At 44.5% G+C, this 20,459-nt stretch overlaps 1 protein-coding gene across 3 annotated transcripts; it reads right to left on the bottom strand.

Annotated features, from left to right (window-relative positions):
• Positions 1-742: 742 nt before the first annotated feature.
• Positions 743-4,593, bottom strand: LOC124652138 (protein FAR1-RELATED SEQUENCE 5-like). 3 transcript variants are annotated; one of them, XM_047191162.1, is made up of 3 exons: positions 4,548-4,593; positions 2,247-4,447; positions 743-1,715 (listed from the first exon to the last, which is right to left on the bottom strand). In XM_047191162.1, the coding sequence occupies exons 2-3, from the start codon at positions 4,338-4,340 to the stop codon at positions 1,668-1,670; spliced, it is 2,142 nt and encodes a 713-aa protein (XP_047047118.1). In that variant the 5' UTR covers positions 4,341-4,447; positions 4,548-4,593; the 3' UTR covers positions 743-1,667. The 3 variants fall into 3 exon arrangements, with proteins under 3 accessions (XP_047047118.1, XP_047047119.1, XP_047047120.1); XM_047191163.1 differs by having other exon boundaries at positions 2,247-4,356; positions 4,448-4,587; XM_047191164.1 differs by lacking the exon at positions 4,548-4,593 and adding an exon at positions 4,489-4,511 and having other exon boundaries at positions 2,247-4,356.
• Positions 4,594-20,459: the final 15,866 nt, after the last annotated feature.

Here is a 20,459-nt window from a genome sequence, read left to right as displayed (position 1 = left end):
ATATAATATTACATCCGTTCCCCAATATATGCCTTTTTAGCAGACTATTTTCGTTTGCTAAACGGGCTTTATTGTGTAACAGAGTGATACTATGAAATTTTGATGGCTAATCTGTGACATTTTGATTGCGATTACACATGTTAGGTGGAAAAACTATGGAAGTCTGATGACATAAGTTATTCCTTTTTTAAAGAAAAGCTGCTTTCATTTATCTTAAAATCAGAACAATCTTCCAGAATGGTACAAATAGAAGATTCGAAGAAGAGCTACTCATAATCTCAAACAGCTCATTCTGAATGCCAGTTTATAAACAACTCATGATCTCAAACAGCTCATTCCGAATGCCAGTTTATGAACACCCAGTTCAACGGCATACCCAACATTCCTGTTCCTAGCCAATGTGCCAAACAGTTAGAGGTTGTTTGGTATCCATCATTTTGGCCTGGAATCCTGGAATTCATTTTGATATTCCATATGTGGACTGTTTGGTTGCCATAGAATTGGGCCATCATTTTATTTAGGAAATCCAGCAAAATGACTCCATGGGTAAACACAATTCCAAGCTGAGACCTGTCATTTGCTTTTTTCTGCAAATTCAATATTGAATTCTGATGTCATTTTCAATTTCTGTGGCAACCAAACAAGTGTTCATTTCTAGAATTACAATGTAAATGAAATGAATACATGTATTCATAATGAATACATGTATTCATTTCAAAATGCTACAAACGAAATGAAAGCCTGGTTTCCAAACAACTTCTTATATAAATTGTTTACAAGATGTGTGTTCTGAGAAGTAGACCAGTGCAGCAAGAAACAGGCATTATCATATCTGAAAATTACCCCCACCCACTTCTGAATTTATACGACAATTTTGAATACGACCTCCATTGTTGCCTGTTGCTCGACAAGCTCTCAGGGAGCGCTTGACAACTCTAGGCTTCTAAATTCGAATACCAGCTACTGGTTGGGTAAGACGTAAGTTCCTCTCTGTTTTAGAGCTTCTCCACCACAATTCGCCTGTCACTTCCTTGAGTGAGCTTAATTACCGTTGCAAGCAAACATTCCGTGAGAAAGTGAGACAACCCAGAATTCACCTTCAGGTTTGGCAAAGTCACTCTCTTCTGTCGTTCCACACAGTGCGATAATGCTTTTTGCCTAAGTACAACTTCATAACACATGTCATGCGCTGGTTCTTCATCAACTCCATAACACATGGCCGCAGAATAACAGTCAACTCTTAGTTTGATGTGCAATTTGCTAAATGATGTACCTATCCTTCGTCAAATATTCTGCGGGATAGATGTAGTACCCAACAGCATAGGAATCATTCATGAGCAATGACGCCACCAGAAAACAAATACAAATATCACCACTTTGTAGCAGCATTGTATTGCCAAACACTGCACTGATTTACTTCTTGCTGCTTAAGTAGTTTGATGCCACCCAGCTTATCATTTGCATAACAACTCCTGTTGGATTTTCTGAACAACCAGATGGTCTACTAATCATTGGTCAGAAGAAAATGTGTAGCATGGAAGATAACCCTGCAGTATGCTAACGATCATCTTCATTACCATCCAAAAAAGCCGATTTCGAATTTCCACTAAACCAATTAACAGGAGGGCAATTGCACTGCAACCTCCAATAGTAAGCAGCAAATACATTCAGGGAGACCAAGAGGAACCAAGAAACTGGCCGAGCAAATTAGTCACCTGAAAGGGCAAACAAAAATGCATTGTTCTTACATTGCTTGCTTTTGATAAGAAAATTTTGGATAAATTGAAGTCGGAAATAATGATATTCACGTCTGCAAATTAGTCACCTGAAGAGGGCTAGCAAAATGTATTGTTGTTACATAGTTTACCTTTGATAAGAATTTTTTGGATAAATTTATATCGGAAACAATGATTCTCACATCATACTGTCGGTCAAAAGAAAAACACTGGAAATAGTAAATTTCAACAAACAACATTATGTTCATCTAATTATGATCCAACTCATGTTTTGATATGTTTAAATTAGGAATTGTACGATTTAGCAGATAGTATAAAGTCATAAAGTACTCTGGGACTCATTTTGATCAACCAAGCGAAAAAGAGTAACCACAAATACCAAGTACCAACGTTGCTTTGGTACAATTAAGAGCAGTGATGAGACTATGATTCCCATGGTAACTTCATAAAATTTAGCATTTTTTTTTTAGCGTGAACAGTGGGTTTCATAAAATTTAGCATTAGGCGTACCTTTCGCCCAGAATCTGGCAATGACTGATTAGTCATGGTATCATCAATCATAACATCCTCGTTGATGTTTATAGCATCCCTTTGTGACACCCTAACTGGATTTCTCTCATAAGCAATTACCTCTTCATATGCCTTCTGTAAGATATCTTTTGCTGCTTTGTACACTGTCTCTGATCCAGATCCTTTCTCAGCACATCTGATGGCATCAGCACATAGGACATCGTAACGGCTTGCAATGGACTCACAAACATCCTCATGATGGTTATCACCATTGTATTCAAATAAGCCATCATCTCTGGCCTTCCGCGTCCAGCGCTTCAAAAAGTAATCAGGTGGGAGTAGACGTGGATCAACTATTAGGAATACTCCAAGAATATGACGACATAAAATACCTGAGGACTCAAAGTACTTGCAACTACACTTTGCCATTTTAGTGGAAGCATTATACGTCACACAGAAAGTATCTGATGAATCTTCATCTTTCATGATGTTGTATTTGCTTATGCAGCCATCTTTAGTTTTCCGAATAATATACCCCAAAGACTCTGTAAACTCCTCCTGAAATTTACTGAAGACTGCTTTGGTGTAGGTACGTGCTGCCTGCTTTTCTATTGGTGATGCAGTCTTTGTTGTCACCAAATTTAAAGAAGTGTCCATATCTGCTTTTGCTTCTTCCTCATAATGGCTTTCTATGCTCAAATCAAATTGAGTTAGAAAAACTTCCAGCGTTGCCTTCGTACTAAAATACTTCTTGTAGAAATCATTCAGGGTTTCTAATTTCTGTGCTCTAGATATTTCTGCACAGAATGTATCCATCTGGTACAAAGGAACCCATTTTTGGCGGATATTGTATATTGCTTGAAGCCATGTATTCTTTCTCAGGTCATAAGTATCAAGGATTGACATCCATGTTGTCTCAAATGTGTCGATAGTTTCAGACCTAATAACACAGCTTTCTAACTCATCTCTTAGAGTAGGATGTTCTGAGTATGTATGAGCTAACTTCTGCTTGGTTCTACTCAAAATATGCCACTTGCAGAAACGGTGACAGGTATGCGGGAAAACCTTTCCAATTGCGGTTTTCATGGCCCGATTTTGGTCAGTAACTAGCGAACATGGCTCCTTCCCACTCATTGCTGTCAACCATGTTTCAAATAGCCAAACAAATGAGCATTCAGTCTCTTCCATAAGCAATGCACATCCAAACATAACAGGCTGAAGATGATGATTGACTCCTGAGAAGGTAACAAAGGGCATCATATACTTGTTCTTCTTGTATGTTGTGTCGAATGTAACAGCATCCCCGAAATGCTGATAAGCAAGTTTAGCTCTAGCATCGACCCAAAAAACATTCATTGGACAGCTATTCTTGTCGACCTGTATGACATGGAAGAAGGCAGGGTCACTGGCTTGCATCTTCTTCAGATAATCAAGAAGACCTTGAGCGTCTCCGCCTTCCCCGAGAACATTCTGCCTCGGAAAGAGCATCCTATCTGAGCCCATCATAGTGATCTTATTGGAGCCATCAAGCAAACCACCAGCACGAAGATACCCAACTCTGCTACAGGTGCCAAGGTCATGGTTGTGAGCCGTTTCAAGCTTGGAAACAACCCAATGGTTTGATTCCCTGACCACCTCTATCATAGCATTGCAACCTTCCCGCATAGACATCCTCTCACGCTTCTTTGTAGCCTCACCTGATGATGGATTCTTCTTCGTGTACATGCCTTCCCTTGAGCAAACAAACCTCTTCATGACGACAACCTCATCTGCACCTTTCGAACGGCGAGACCTACCAACACGGAAGGGGAATCCAAGGCACCTGGCATACTCATTGTAGAAAGTCTTTGCTGCTTCATCCGATTCAAATATCATACCTAACATTGGCTCTTTAGGAGCCTCTGGAGGTGCAAAATCTTTCATGGCATCCTGCTCCATAATACCGCCAACTGAAGCAGCTACGCCTGCTTCTACAACCGGAGCTCCAAGAATCAGATCACCGTTCTGGACAGACCGAGCATTGGTGTCCAAGGACATGAGGCAATCAACATAATCAGCAATGAGCTCATCGCCTTCACCCCTTGCAGCTTCCATCACTGTATGTCAAGATCTGCATACATCCACCGCAAAATAATATGTACCATCACTTGCACAGAGGGACGGAGCCAAGACTTTTCAGCCTAGGTATACTGCAATGCTACCTAGCATAAACAAAATTCACTCTGCTCAGCTGCTCCAGTACGGAAAATGGAAACCAATCGGGGTGATTGACGCCTGGAGGGAATCGCGGAAGGGGCTTACGGAGACGACGTGTCGCACCGGCGCTGCCATGGGGTGTGTGTGTGTGTGGGGGGGGGGGGGGGGGGGGGCGTCAGGTTGTCGGCGTCGGAGGGTTGGGCAGTCGCGCCGGCGTTGGGGCAACTAAGGCAGCGGCGGCGCGCGCAGATTAGGGCATCTCCAACCGCCTGCCGGCCACCCATATTTTTTTTTTGAATAGCTCATCAAGCATATCGCTCGATGGCCACCCATATTTTGACCGCACGTCTAAGTGTGGGGTGACCCATTTTTTGTTTTGTAAAATATTTAAAAAGTATAATGTACTAGAAACTATACAAACTACAGTTGTAGAAACCTACTACTTGCTGCCCGACGGTCCGGCCCCGTTGTTGCGTCCCTTCCTCGCCTGCTTCTCCGCCGCCGGCCTTGCGGCTGCTAGAGCTCGGTGCACCGCCGCGTCCTCTAGCAGGCACTGCCGCAGCGTCTCGTTCGCGACATCCTCGGCCTTCTTGAGCGTCTCGAAGGAGTCGACTAACGCCCTCTGCTCCGCCGCCTTCTCCTCCGGGGTAGGCGCATCAGGATCATCAGAAGACCATGAGATGTCGAAGTCGTCGTCCTCTGCGGCTGCGGCGTTCCATCTCGGCGTCGAACGCGGAACGCCGCATGGGCCGCCCGCTCCTCCTCTGCTTCCTTCTCCGCGTCAGCCAGGAACTTGGCGTCCCTGACCGGGTCGAGGAGGTCGTCGGTGTCGTCGTCGTCGTCGAACTCCTCGTCGGAGCTCGAGGATGGCGGAGGTGGAGTCGGAGGTGCAGGTGGAGGCGCGACAGCCTGACCACGGCCGGCTCTGCTCATGGTGGCAAAGGTGGAGGTTGAGCGGCAGCGGCGTTACGGTGGAGGTTGTGCGGCGGCTAGGGTTTAGTGTGGGAGGATGTGAGATGTGCGCGCCCCCGTTTATATAGGCGGAGGCAGGCGACGGGCGTGGCACACGCGTGGCATCGCCATTACTTTGTGCACAGAGGTGGGCGATGGCCGCGCGCCACGCGAGGCATCGCCATTACGCGGCCCCAGACTGCCGAATCGACGCGGCGCCGCATACCGGCACGGCTGATAAGACGCATCGAGCCTAGGTCACTGCCAGGCGGGCCCGAATAAATGTTCGTCAGACGCGAGCGGACACTTTGCGCGTCCGCGCAACGTCCGCAGAGACACATCCGAGACGCATATTTGGGCCAGGTTTGCGTCGCTGCAGACGGCCCGGTCACTATGCGTCGCCCCGCTGGAGCTAGTTCCTGACGCATTTTCGACCCGCGCGAACACAAACGGTCGCTCAGTGTCCGTTTACGTCGGAGATGCCCTTAAGGCATCTCCAACCGGGCGACCCAAACGGACGTCCTTTTTGGGTCGTTTGGGTCGTCGCGCGGACACGCGGACAGCGTTTCGGTCCGTGAATCTGTTTGCATCGCACAGTACGCCCAACGCTCTGACCCAAATAATTATTTCGCCTTCTTCTTCCTAGTAGTACTAGTTACCACGCCGGAGGCCGCGCTCGGCACGCCACGCCGGAGGTCGCCGCGCCACGCAACGCCGGAGGCCGCGCTCGGCACGCCACGCCGGTGAGCGGCCGCCCTCCTTCCCCGCGTCCCAAGCCCAAGCTCTCCGCCGGAGCTCGTGTCCTCCTCCGACGACGACGAAGGGGACGATCCCATGAAGGTCCCCAAGCTGGACAAGGCGGCCGCCGCCGCCAAGCTGGGCAAGGGCGCCACCGCCAAGCCGGATAAGGCCGCCGTGCGCGCCCTGTTCCAGCACCCACCGCGGAAGGCGAAGAGGCCGACTCGCGCCGCGCTCCAGGACCTTGACATCGAGCAGCGTACAGGCGGATGCGGCGCGAGGAGGCGACCAGGCGGGGCGGCGACCAGGCGATGGCGGCGCGGGCGCGACCGTCGAGGTGCGGCATGCGAGCTCCCTGCCCTCCCCCGCGGCCCCCGCCTCGGCCAGGCTGCAGCTGCAGCGGCCGGCGTCCGAGCGAGGCGCGGCCATGGGCGCGCGAGGCGATGCGCGGGGCGTGTTGGGGCGGCGCTCGGCGGTGCGGCCTTGCGGGGGACGGGCGGCGCGCGGCGAGGGCGGCGAGGCGGGGGACGGGCGGCGCGCGGCGAGGCGGGGCACGCGGGCGGGCGTCGTGGGGCTCGGCTCGGGCGGGCGAGGGCGGCGCGGGGCGCGGCCGTGGTGGGCGGGCGACGGCGGCGCGGGGCTCGGCCGTGGCGGGCGTCGCGGGGCGCGGCCGTGGCGGGCGGTGCGGGGAGGGGCTCGACCGTGGCGGGCGGTGCGGGGAGGGGCTCGGCCTGGGCAGGCAGCGGGGTGACGAAGACGCCGGCGAGGAGGAGCGACCCGTGCTCGGCCGATGCCCGCGGCGGCAAGGCGCGACACGGGAAAAGCTGCAGCGGATGGAGCTTCCTCGCGCCATCAGCGAGGCCTGCATCGCCGGCCATGCCCAGCACCACCGCCAGGCTTAGTGTGCTCCGTTTCGGCCGCGCCGACCTCCGGCATGGACGAAAAAAAAGGGGTCGTTTTTAGCGGGGAGCCTCCACGCGAGCTCGACGGCGGCGGTTGGCCGGCGAGCCCTATTCCGGTGGGGAGCGAAGCCAACATCTATGGCAGGAAAAGAAAGAGAAGGACAGAGGAGAGAGAAGGCTGTGGGAGTCTGGATGGATTAATAGTGTGGCTGCCATGTGGGGTATGGGAGGACACGCGCGGATGACCAGAGACGTCCGCACGCGTCCGGCTCGCCCCAAATTGCTCTCAAATTTGGGCCAGCTTTGGGTCGCGCCGGACACCACAACAGTCCGTTTTTAATATGGGTCCGCGAGCAGGTTTTACCCAAACGGACCAATCTGACGTCCGTTTTTGGGTTTGGGTGGCCTCGTTGGAGATGCCCTTAGGCTTCGAATTCAAGCCGAGCCGGCTGGCTAAAGCTCGGCCAAGTTAGCTCCATTGGACTTCTTTATCAATTCAGTTTAGATTTAAATATTTAAAACAGTCAAAAGTAATATGTATAATATATTAGTATATGATACATTTTCTTAATTATTTGGGCATAAGTATACCCAACAATCGTTAGAAATATGTCACCATAAAATAATAAACCACAACGATCAATAATTATATCACAAGAATAATATCAACGGTTCTAGACAATACATAAACTATATTTACAAGAAATATTGCAAGAAAAGTCAACAAAGCACGAGTGTACCTGAATTATCAAATAGCAAAAGAGAACTTGGGTCGGTAGGACATAGGCACTTAGCCACTTGGTTGGATTAGCATCTTACCAGATTATGCAGCCTCCTGTTGATTTTTACCGAGCTAAACGAGGAAAGGTTAAAACTCGGCTCGACTCGTTACACAACAAATTCGAGGCGAGGCGAGGGTTATTCATTTAACTTGCGAGTTTTGAGTTTTAATTTTTATAGGCCTACCGTTGATGGAGTGATGCGCTGCTAGGTGGAGGAGAGCACTCCGACCGTACTTTTGCTTATTTTCTCCATTTGCGTATTTTCACATTCCTTAGCATCGGTTGAAATGCAAAATAAAAGGACAACTGCATAAACCCATAAAAGAGTTGATACAACTCTTATAGAGAGAGTGAGGATTTCAACATCGATGCCACAAAATGAGGCATGCTTCGTGAACCACGTGTACTGTACTATGTGACTTTCAAAGCCCAAGATTTATATTATTTTTAGAAAGTTAAACTATTTTAGATTTGATTAAGTTCTAATCAAAAATTATTACAACAACAACAAAGACTTTATTTTCAAACAAGTGGGGTAGGCTAGAGGTGAAACCCATAAAATCTCGTAACCAACTCATGGTTCTGGCACATGGATAGCAAGCTTCCATGCGGCTTTTTCCATGGCTAGTTCTTTTATGATACTTCAGTTCTTCAGATCTCTCTTTACGGACTCCTCCCATGTCAAGTTTGGTCTACCTTGTCCTCTATTTACATTATCAGCACGTTTTAGCCGTCCACTATGCACCAGAGCTTCTGGAGGCTTCCGCTGAATATGCCCAAACCATCTTAGACGATGTTGGACAAGCTTCTCTGCAATCGGTCGTACCCCAACTCTATCTCGTATATCATCATTCCGGACTCGGTCCTTCCTCGTGTGGCCACACATCTATCTCAACATATGCATCTCCGCCACACCTATCTGTTGAACATGCTGCCTTTTAGCCGGCCAACACTCAACGCCATACAACGTTGCGGGATGAACCGTCGTTCTATAGAACTTGCCTTTTAACTTTTATGGCACTCTCTTATCACAAATAATGCCAGAAGCTTGGCGCCACTTCATCCATCCGGTTTTGATCCGGTGGTTCACTTCTTCATCAATATCTCCATCCTTGTGCAGGATTGACCCTAGGTATCCAAAGGTGTCCTTTTGAGGCACCACCTGCCCATCCAGGCTAACTTCCTCCCTCCTCGTGCCTAGTAGTACTAAAACCGCACATCATGTACTCAGTTTTAGTTCTACTAAGTCTAAAACCTTTCGATTCCAAGGTTTGTCTCCATAGTTCTAACTTCCTATTGACTCCCGTTCGACTATCATCGATTAGGACCACATCATCCACAAAGAGCATAGGGATATCTCCTTGTATATCCCTTGTGATCTCATCCATCACCAAATCAAATAGGTAAGGGCTCAAAGCTGACCCTTGGTGTAGTCCTATTTTAATCGGGAAGTCTTCGGTATCGTCATCTCTTGTTCGAACACTTGTCACAACATTATCGTACATATCCTTGATAAGGATAATGTACTTTGCTGGGACTTTGTGTTTCTCCAAGGCCCACCACATGACGTGTCGCGGTATCTTTTCGTAGGCCTTCTCCAAGACAATGAACACCATATGCAAATCCTTCTTTTGCTCCTTGTATCTCTCCATGAGTTGTCGTACCAAGAAGAGGGCTTTGATACGTCCAAAACGCATCTACTTTTCCGAACACTTTTGTTGTTGTTTGCGCTCTATCTTGTGTGTTTTGAATACAACTAACGCGGACTAACACTATTTTCAGCAGAATTGCTCTGGTGTCTCGTTTTTGTGCAGAAATCCAACTTTCAGGAAAATTCCCGGAAAATATAGAAAAACCAATATTTCACCTGAAGACTCCCGGAGCAGAAGACGAGACGGAGGGGGCACGAGGGCCCCACACCCACCCTTGGCGCGGGCCAGGCCTTGGCCGCGCCAAGGGGTGGTCTGGCCGCCTCGGCCACCCCCTTGAACTCTCCTTCGCACTATATAAGCCTCCTGACCTGAAAACCGAGAGGGGTTCGATGTTTTTCCAGAAAGAGTTCCGTTGTTGTGCCGCCACCAAAATCCCCAATCCGGGGACCAGAAACTCCGTTCTGGCACACTGCCGGGACGGGGATTTGGAGGAGATCATCGCCATCACCATCACCGATGCCTCTCCATCAACCATCCATGATCCCCCCATCCATGTGTGAGTAATTCCCCGTTGTAGGCTGTAGGGGATGGTAGGGATTGGATGATATTGGTCATCTAATAGCTATAAGATTGTTATGGGCATAGTGCCTAGTATCCGTTGTTAGTATTTTTGACATTGTTGCAACTTGCTATGCGTAATGATTGTCACTTTGGGCCCGAGTGCCATGATCTCAGATCTGAACATGTTATTGATTCATGAGGATAATTATTGTTTTTGATCATATCTGCAAGTTGTATACACATATTGCTGTCCGGAACCCGAGGCCCTAAGGTGACGATAATTGGGATAACCGGAGGGGATGGTTATGATGTGAGGATCACGTGTGTTCACGAAGTGTTAATGCTTTGCTCCGGTACTCTATTAGAAGGAGTACCTTAATTACCAGTAGTTTTCCTAGAGGCCCCGCCGCAACGGGCTGGTATGACCAAAGATGTCGTGCAAGTTTCTCATTGCGAGCATGCACGACTAAATAGGAACACACGCCTATGATTATTTTATGCTAGGATGCTTTTATCATTATTACTTGCAATGCATATGTCTTTCTATTACATGGACTCTCTCATTCATGCAGCGCCCGTTCATCCATCCATGTGCCTACAATATTTTAATCATGTTGTCTACTGCAATCATCGCTACTACTGTTTTTATTTCGCTACTGCTATTACTTTACTACTACCACTGCTATAAAATTGTTACTACTGATAAACTGTTGCGAGCAAGTCTATTTTCAGGTGCAGGTGAATTGGCAACTCACTTTTTAAAGCTTATAAATATTCTTTGGCTCCCCTTGTATCGAATCAATAAATTTGGGTTTTACTTCCCTCGAAGACTGTTGCGATCCCCTATACTTGTGGGTCATCAAGACTATTTTCGGGCGCCGTTGCCGGGGAGCATAACTTTATTTACAAGAGCACTTGAAGGTGATATTGTTCGATGCAATTTATTTATTATGGGGAAAGCTCCTGAATCGAAGTTCCCTATATTGCCATTCACTACAAGAAGAGGTACAACTCTGAACACCTCTGTTGCTCTTGATTCGCCATATGTTATGAGTAAGCTTCTTACTCCACCACATGCTACTGCTACTTCTGCTGAATCTGATAATGCTCCTGATGATTTTGATGATGCTTCTATTGTGCTTGATAAGAGTGGTTCATTAGGTCCTTTCCTAGATACCACCATTGCTAGAACTAAACAAATTGAAAATGCTGAAAATATTATTACACCTGTTAGTTCACCTCAAGTTAGGGGGAATCCTAGCGATGCTCTTGATGAAACTTATATTGAACTTGATGATGACTTCATTGAAGAATGTCATGCTACTAGACATACAAGTGCTATGAGAAGTCTTCTTGCAAGACGAGCTGTTAGATATAATTTGTCTCCTGATTCTAAATTTTCCACATCTCCCATAAACATTAGAGATAAGGATTATGATTTCTCTTACATATCTATTGTTGAGAAAGAACCTTTCTGTGGTACTAAAAACGAAAGTGCTATGAAACATATGAATGAACTCTCTACTCTGAGTAATTTATTCTCCGATGATATTAAGATACGCATTTACTTTGTCACTAAAATTTTCACTTTCTCTCTGAAAGGAGCAGCTAAAATTTGGTATGATAATTTGTCTCCTGGATCTGTTGATAGTCCTATTGGTTTGGTTAATGTTTTTTTTAAAATATTTCCCTGCCAGTGCTCAACATGCTGCTTGGCAGAAAATCTTTGACTTTGTGCAGGTAGAAGGAGAGAAATTGCCTGAATCTTGGGCAAGATTTTGTTCTTTAATTAGAGCACTACCTAAACATCCATTAGCTAAAATATGAGCTCCTTGATATATTTAATAATGGACTAACCGTTGAATCTAGGACATACCTGGATAGTTGTGCTGGTTGTGTTTTCAGGAAAATAACTCCGGCTGAAGCTGAGGAATTATTGGCCAAAATAAGCAACAATTATGATGATTGGACTACACCAGAGCCAATACAAACACCGAAGAAAAGGGGAATGATTGAATTAAATGATGAAGTGATTAGGGAAGCCAAGAAATCTCTTAAGGAGAAGGGTATTAAATCTGAAGATGTGAAGAATCTGCCACCTATAGAAGAATTATGTAAGCCAATCCCTCGTTCTTCCACTATTGAGGCACACTCTCTCCAACGCTTTGATAATAGAGATATTCCCTACTCTAAACCTCCTGATCAATGCTTAGATGAATTTCATAATTATATTGTTAAGCAAGATAATTTTAATAAGAGAGTGGAACATCACCTTATGGAAAATTCTAGAGCTATCAATAATTTGCATGATATTGTGGAAAGAACCTCTAATGATGTTAAAAATGGTTGTTAAACATTTCCATATGGTTCAAACTAAAATTGATCAGCTCACTAATGTGCAAAAAGATTTGCTAGTTAATGCTCTAGAGAAAAACATGCTTATGAAATAAGAACTAGAAGTGGTGTTTCTACTCATGATCCTCTATTTCCTGAAGGACATCCAAAAAGAATTGAACAAGATTCTCAACGAGTTGATGATACTAGGACCAAGTCTAAGAAAAAGAAGAAGAAACATAAAACTGTTGTAGAATCCTCTGAACCCGCTAAAGATCCTAATAGTATATCTATTTCTGATGCTGAAACTGAAAGTGGTTATGATAAAAATGATGCTTCCGATAAATAAGAAATTGAAGAACCTGAAAAGCATACTAAGAATACAAAATACACTGAGGAAGATTTCATTGCTACTAAACATGGTAGTGAAAGAGAACCTTGGGTGCAAAAACCAATGCCTTTTCCTGATAAGAAACATAAATCAAAGGAGGAAGAACATTATAATAAGTTGTGTGAATGGATGAAACCTTTGTTTTTGCAAATTCCTCTGACTGATGCTATTAAATTGCCTCCTTATTCAAAGTATATGAAATATATTGTCTCTAATAAGAGGAAGATTCCAAATGAGGAAATTTCCACTATGCTCGCTAATTACTCCTTTAATGGTAAGGTTCCAAAGAAGCTCGGTGATCCAGGTATACCCACTATTCCATGCTCCATCAAAAATAATTATGTTAGAACTGCTTTATGTGATTTGGGAGCAGGAGTTAGTGTTATGCCTTTTTCTCTCTATAGAAGACTTGATCTAGAAAAATCAATACCAACTAATATATCCTTGCAAATGGCTGATAAGTCTACTACTGTTCATGTTGGTATACGTGAGGATGTTCCTGTTCAAGTTGCTCATCATTGTATAATACTAACTGACTTTGTTGTGTTTGAAATGCCGGAAGATGATAGTATGTCTATTATTCTTGGGAGACCTTTTCTTAACACTGCAGGGGCTATTATTGATTGCAACCAAGGAGAAGTAACTTTCAATGTTGATGACAAAGAGCATACGGTTTATTTTCCCAACAAGATTGATGTGAATTATGGTCTAAACTCAATTATTAATGTTGATACTATCCAATTTGGGAAATTTCATTTGCCTTTGCCCAAGCCAAAGAAGGAGAATAATATTGTCATGATTGGAACTATTCCCGTCGAGATTGAGGTAACATAATCATTGTGTGAAATGCAAGGTTTTGCTTCATATAAATTTGTTTTGATAACAAGACTTGATCAACCTTGTTAACAAAATAATTTTGAATGAATGAAACTATGTTTTCACCTATGTACCGTTGATTGACTTTATATTAGAATGTCTTAGATTTGCTGTAAGTTTAGTTTTGATTTGTTTTTTCATCATTCCATAATTGTTTTCCTGTGATAGAATCACTATTCAAATTCTGAAAATTGCCCAAAAATAAAGTTTCTCAAAAAAATCCAGAAAATGTATAGAAAAATTTTACACATGAAAAGGGGCAGGGAGGCACCTGGGGCTGCCCGTGGGGACTCCTCCTCTGAATGTTTCATTTGAATCGACTTGGCACATGCTCAAGCATGCATAAGACTAAAACAAAAGTCATTTAAGCCTCGATGATTTATCTTGACTCGGAGTTCTTGTATTACTTTTATGCTTCTGTTAATTTTATCCGCCGCAAGCATGATTATGACAGCTACTGCTTTCTTGATTGTCGCTTCCCAATCTATTGCTAGCCTTCACTTGTACTGAGTATGAGCTCTACTTGTGCATCCAACTACTAAAAACCAAAGAGCCAATTGTGTCCACCATACATACCTATATGTGGTATTCCGCTGTCACTCCAAAGTGAATTGCTTGTGTGCTACCTTTAAACCTTCAAAATTATTATCACTTGTTTTGTGTGATTTATAGCTCATGGGAAAGTAGTATAAAAAAAACTATTGTGGTAAGTATTATGTCTTATGCATTTCAGTTCTTATAAGTTGCTTGTTGTGTGATAACCATGCTGTCATGGGGAACACCATCAATATACCCTTGTTGAATATCATGTGAATTACTATGCATGCTCATCTTGTTTGAAGTAAGGGATATTTACCATGAGTTGCAAAGATTGGAGTCTGCATATTGTTAGAGAGGAACATTGGGCCGCCAACTAAAGCCATGTTCACATGGTGGAAGTTTCAGCTGGACAAAAGTCCAAATATCTGTTGTCCTTGTTTTCTCGGTATGGATGTCCAAAAAGTTAAGATTTATCAAAATAGAGAAACCAAATGAGATTCATCTCCTAGGACCTTTGTACAGGAGGCAAGGAGGTACCCCTTTGTGACACTTGGTTGAAACATATGTATGCGATGAAAATCCATGGAAATTCAAGCTAATTAGGACAAGGTGTGAGCACTATTAGTATATGCATGCATGAGGCGAGCAACTTATAGGAAGTGTTATGCATGATCCATATTATTTATCACTACCGTTGACATGAGTTGCACTTCTCCAAATATATTTTTCAATACTCCTATTGCATTGAAAATGAAAAGCTCTAGCACATGAGCTATCTTACTTCCCTCTGCGTTGGGCCAATCTTATACTTTTATGTTGAGTCACCATCCATTCTTCGAGCATTTTCTTGAAAGCATAAATGTCATTCTTAGTTTAATGTGCTTATCCCGGAATAAGATTAATTGTGGTGTAACTGTGTTGCTTGAATCTTTCGATATTTTTACTTCTAGTTCTCTCTTGAACTTCAGAGGAGCCCCATCATTTATGTTTTGCTCGACAAATAGGGCAAGCAAGATACCACTTTATCATATCATATTATGAACATTGCAATCCTGCAGACACTTATGTTTCATGTTGCTTATTATTGTGTTGGTATATTTTCATAAGCTTGCGTAACTATTGAGTATTCTTAGTTGCATGCTTCTTATTATGAATTGCCTGAGCATTTGATCATGTAGTAAGAATATATACATCATATGAAGCAAATAGGTTCGTGAAAGTTTCTTCTATCGCACTCAGTTGTCACTGAATTGCTTGAGGACAAGCAATAAGCTAAGCTTGGGGGAAGTTGATACGTCCAAAACATATCTACTTTCCCGAACATATTTGATGTTGTTTGCCCTCTATCTTGTGTGTTTTGAATACAACTAACGCGGACTAACGCTGTTTTCAGCAGAATTTCTTGGGTGTCTCGTTTTTTTGCAGAAATCCAACTTTCAGAAAAATTCCCGGAAAATATAGAAAAACCAATACTTCACCAGAAGACTCCCGGAGCCAGAAGACGAGACGGAGGGGGGCCACGAGGGGCCCACACCCACCCTTGGCGCGGGCCAGGCCTTGGCCGCGCCAAGGGGTGGTCTGGCCGCCTCGGTCACCCCCTCGAGACCTGAAAACCGAGAGGGGTTCGACGTTTTTCCAGAAAGAGTTCCGCTGCTCCGCCACCACCAGAAACCCCAATCCGGGGACCAGAAACTCCATTCTGGCACCCTGCCGGGACGTGGATTTGGAGGAGATCATCGCCATCACCGACGCCTCTCCATCAACCATCCATGATTCCCCCATCCATGTATGAGTAATTCCCCGCTGTAGGCTGTAGGGGGTGGTAGGGATTGGATGAGATTGGTCATGTAATAGCTATAAGATTGTTATGGGCATAGTGCCTGTGGCGCCCCAAAACTGGTACCATGAGGATCCCAGCGAATCCGCTAAAATCCGCATGATATCGATTCTGAGACGCCCTCCGACACGACGTGCGCGACGGATCACACACGTGATGCCGGAGGAATTAACACGAGCGGTAACATTACAACATGATTACAATAGAGCCCACAAGAAACAGATATATTACAACAACGACTCCAACGAGTCAAGATACAAATATACAATACAAAGATTTGTATCATACAGAAGATCAAATACGTCCGAGTACGGATAAGATACAAATTGGACTAAGAGTCCTGAAGATAATCAGTGGCGTCCATAAACCCTGCCCAGGCCAAGCCGGAACGGTAACCTTGCTAACGTCGTCTTCATCGAACATATCTTCATACCTGCCCGGTTATGTCCCGTAGAAGCAGCAATAAGTACGGGTTCGTACTTAACAAGACTATAAGCATTCGTCAACCAGTCGTCCTTTGTACTTGAGGCACGCAGGGGACTTAGAGGACGCAAAAGGAACGTCATAGGCAATATGGTGGTGTTAAGCGGCAGCGCGCAAGCACTAAAAACCTATAGAGACACTCTACAACATTCGTCTACCAGAGAAGGGAGAGGGCGCATAACTAACAGTTCTATACTCTGCAAACATAACACGACCGATGTGTTCCCCCCTCGCAAGGAAGTTCTTACAAAGGCACTCACACGGTGGACAAGTTTTAACCACTTATTTTATAAGTTATTCTATCTTACTATGCACGTTATTAGTATTGAAACAACAGGTATAAGTTGTCTATGGTCGAGTCATATAGCTCCAAGTCGTCCATAACCGCGGACACGGCTTATCGAGAAGATTGTAACCCTGCAGGGGTGCCCAAATATTCCCACACGCACGCTCAACCCACTTGCGACAGGTGGATATCACGACTCACACTCTCCTTCACTATAACAATGTCCAGGAAGCCACCTAACTAAGTTAAACCCGTATCGAAGTCCGGCTGAATCTCCGAAGCGGACCTAGCTGTTGCGCCATCGTACTAGGTGGTTTAAACACACACTGGGGCGATAAACCACTTCGCAGCGGCTCCGCATCTTATACGTGCATACCAGAAACAAGGGATACAAGGCACCGAGGGCTTCCCAAAGATAAAGAAGTAACAGGCTGGCATGCACACAAACAACAAATGGTAAAACATTACGAAACTAGTTGTGGCTACTGGACAAAGCTATAGATTCCGGCAGTGGTCGAGGGGAGACTGATGTCTACGGGTGCTTCTATTCTTGTAGGCAGTGTTGGGCCTCCAAGAGCAGAGGTTTGTAGAACAGCAGCAAGTTTCCCTTAAGTGGATCACCCAAGGTTTATCGAACTCAGGGAGGAAGAGGTCAAAGATATCCCTCTCATGCAACCCCGCAACCACAAAGCAAGAAGTCTCTTGTGTCCCCAACACACCTAATAGGTGCACTAGTTCGGCGAAGAGATAGTGAAATACAAGTGGTATGAATGAATATGAGCAGTAGTAACGGCGCCGAGAAAAGTGCTTGCTGGCGTGCGGTTGATGGTAGTAATATTGCGGGAAGTAAAGATGCGGTAAAACGAGTAAACAAGCAGCGATAGCGATATTTAGGAACAAGGCCTAGGGATCATACTTTCACTAGTGGACACTCTCAACATTGATCACATAACAGAATAAATAGATAGATGCTAGACTCTACACCCTCTTGTTGGATGATGAACACCACTAACTGTGTAGGATTACACGAACCCTCAATGCCGGAGTTAACAAGCTCCACAATATTCAATGTTCATATTTTAAATAACCTTAGAGTGCATGACAGATCAACATAACCAAACCAAGTACTAACATAGCATGCACACTGTCACCTTCACACTACGAAAGGAGGCATAGATCACATCAAAACTATCATAGCAATAGTTAACTTCATAATCTACAAGAGATCACAATCATAGCCTACGCCAAGTACTACACGATGCACACACTGTCACCATTACACCGTGCATGAGGAATAAACTACTTTAATAACATCACTAGAGTAGCACACAGATATATTGTGATACAAAACACATTGCAATCATAAAGAGATATAAATAAGCACTTCACTATGCCATTCATAACAGTGAATAAGTATTCTATGAAATATAGCCTAAGAGACCCACACGGTGCACACACTGTCACCTTTACACACGTGGGACAAGGAGTCTCCGGAGATCACATAAGTAAAATCCACTTGACTAGCATAATGACATCTAGATTACAAGCATCATCATATGAATCTCATTCATGTAAGGCAGCTCATGAGATTATTGTATTGAAGCACATAGGAGAGAGATTAACCACATAGCTACCAGTACAGCCCCGAGCCTCGATGGAGAACTACTCCCTCCTCATGGGAGACAGCGAGCGTTGATGAAGATGGCGGTGGTGTCGATGGAGAAGCCTTCCGGGGGCACTTCCCCGTCCCGGCGGCGTGCCGGAACAGAGACTCCTGTCCCCCGGATCTTGGCTTCGCGATGGCGGCGGCTCCGGAAGGTTTTCTCCGGTTTCGTCGAACGTGGTAGGGTTTTCGCGACGGAGACTTTAAGTAGGCGGAAGGGCAAGGTCGGTGGAGTCCTGGTGGGGCCACACACTAGGCCGGCGCGGCCAGGGCTTGGGCCGCGCCGCCCTACTGTGTCCCCACCTCGTGGCCCCACTTCGTTTCCCCTTCGGACTTCGGAAGCTTCGTGGAAAAATAGGACCCCGGGCGTTGATTTCGTCCAATTCCGAGAATATTTCCTTACTAGGATTTCGAAACCAAAAACAGCGAGAAAACAGGAGCCGGCACTTCGGCATCTCGTCAATAGGTTAGTTCCGGAAAACGCATAAATATGACATAAAGTATGCATAAAACATGTAGATATCATCAATAATGTGGCATGGAACATAAGAAATTATCGATACGTCGGAGACGTATCGGCATCCCCAAGCTTAGTTCCTGCTCGTCCCGAGCAGGTAAACGATAACAAAGATAATTTCGGAGTGACATGCCATCATAACCTTGATCATAGTATTGTAAGCATATGTAATGAATGCAGCGATCAAAACAATGGTAATGACATGAGTAAACAAATGAATCATAAAGCAAAGACTTTTCATGAATAGTACTTCAAGACAAGCATCAATAAGTCTTGCATAGGAGTTAACTCATAAAGCAATAATTCAAAGTAAAAGGTATTGAAGCAACACAAAGGAAGATTGAGTTTCAGCGGTTGCTTTCAACTTATAACATGTATATCTCATGGATATTGTCAATGTAAAGTAATATAACAAGTGCAATATGCAAGTATGTAGGAATCAATGCACAGTTCACACAAGTGTTTGCTTCTTGAGGTGGAAAGAGATAGGTGAACTGACTCAACATAAAAGTAAAAGAAAGGCCCTTCGCGAGAGGAAGCGAGGGATTAAATCATGTGCTAGAGCTTTTTAAGTTTTGAAATCATATAGAGAGCATAAAAGTAAAATTTTGAGAGGTGTTTGTTGTTGTCAACGAATGGTAGCGGGTACTCTAACTACCTTATCAACCAGACTTTCAAGAGCGGCTCCCATGAAGGACGTTATCTCTACCAGCAAGGTAGATCATCCCTCTTCTCTTTTGTTTACACATGTACTTTAGTTTAGTTTTTATCTTTTTATTTTTTAGATGACACTCCTCCCAACCTTTTCTTTCTCAAGCCATGGCTAACCGAATCCTCGGGTGCCTTCCAACAATCTCATACCATGGAGGAGTGTCTATTTGCAAAATTAAGTTGCTTACTGATGAATCAGAGCAAAACATGTGAAGAGAATTATTAATGCAAGTTAATTAATCGGAGCTGGGAACCCCATTGCCGGCTCTTTTTGCAAAATTATTGGATAAGCGGATGAAGCCACTAGTCCATTGTGAAAGTCCGTCAGAAGTAAATGACAAGATCGAAAGATAAAACACCACATACTTCCTCATGAGCTATAAAACATTGACACAAATAAGAGATAATAGCTTTTGAATTGTTTAAAGGTAGCACATGAGCAATTTACTTTGGAATGGCGGAGAAATACCATGTAGTAGGTAGGTATGGTGGACACAAATGGCATAGTGGTTGGCTCAAGGATTTTGGATGCATGAGAAGTATTCCCTCTCGATACAAGGTTTAGGCTAGCAAGGTTATTTGAAACAAACACAAGGATGAACCGGTGCAGCAAAACTCACATAAAAGACATATTGTAAACATTATAAGACTCTACACCGTCTTCCTTGTTGTTCAAAACTCAATACTAGAAATTATCTAGACTTTAGAGAGACCAATTATGCAAACCAAAATTTAGCAAGCTCTATGTATTTCTTCATTAATGGGTGCAAAGTATATGATGCAAGAGCTTAAA

This window comes from Lolium rigidum, chromosome 5 (assembly GCF_022539505.1).
Source record: "Lolium rigidum isolate FL_2022 chromosome 5, APGP_CSIRO_Lrig_0.1, whole genome shotgun sequence".
Taxonomy (NCBI): domain Eukaryota; kingdom Viridiplantae; phylum Streptophyta; class Magnoliopsida; order Poales; family Poaceae; genus Lolium; species Lolium rigidum.
The sequence above is the reverse complement of the archived record's forward strand: the minus strand, read 5'-3'. Positions and strand labels throughout refer to the sequence as shown.

Coding starts and splice junctions, on each gene's coding strand:
- LOC124652138 (XM_047191162.1), bottom strand. CDS start 4,340: ATGGAAGCTGCAAGGGGTGAAGGCGATGAGCTCATTGCTGATTATGTT. Junction 1,716..2,246: donor TGCCAGATTCTGGGCGAAAG/GTACGCCTAATG, acceptor TTGCCCTTTCAG/GTGACTAATTTGCTCGGCCA.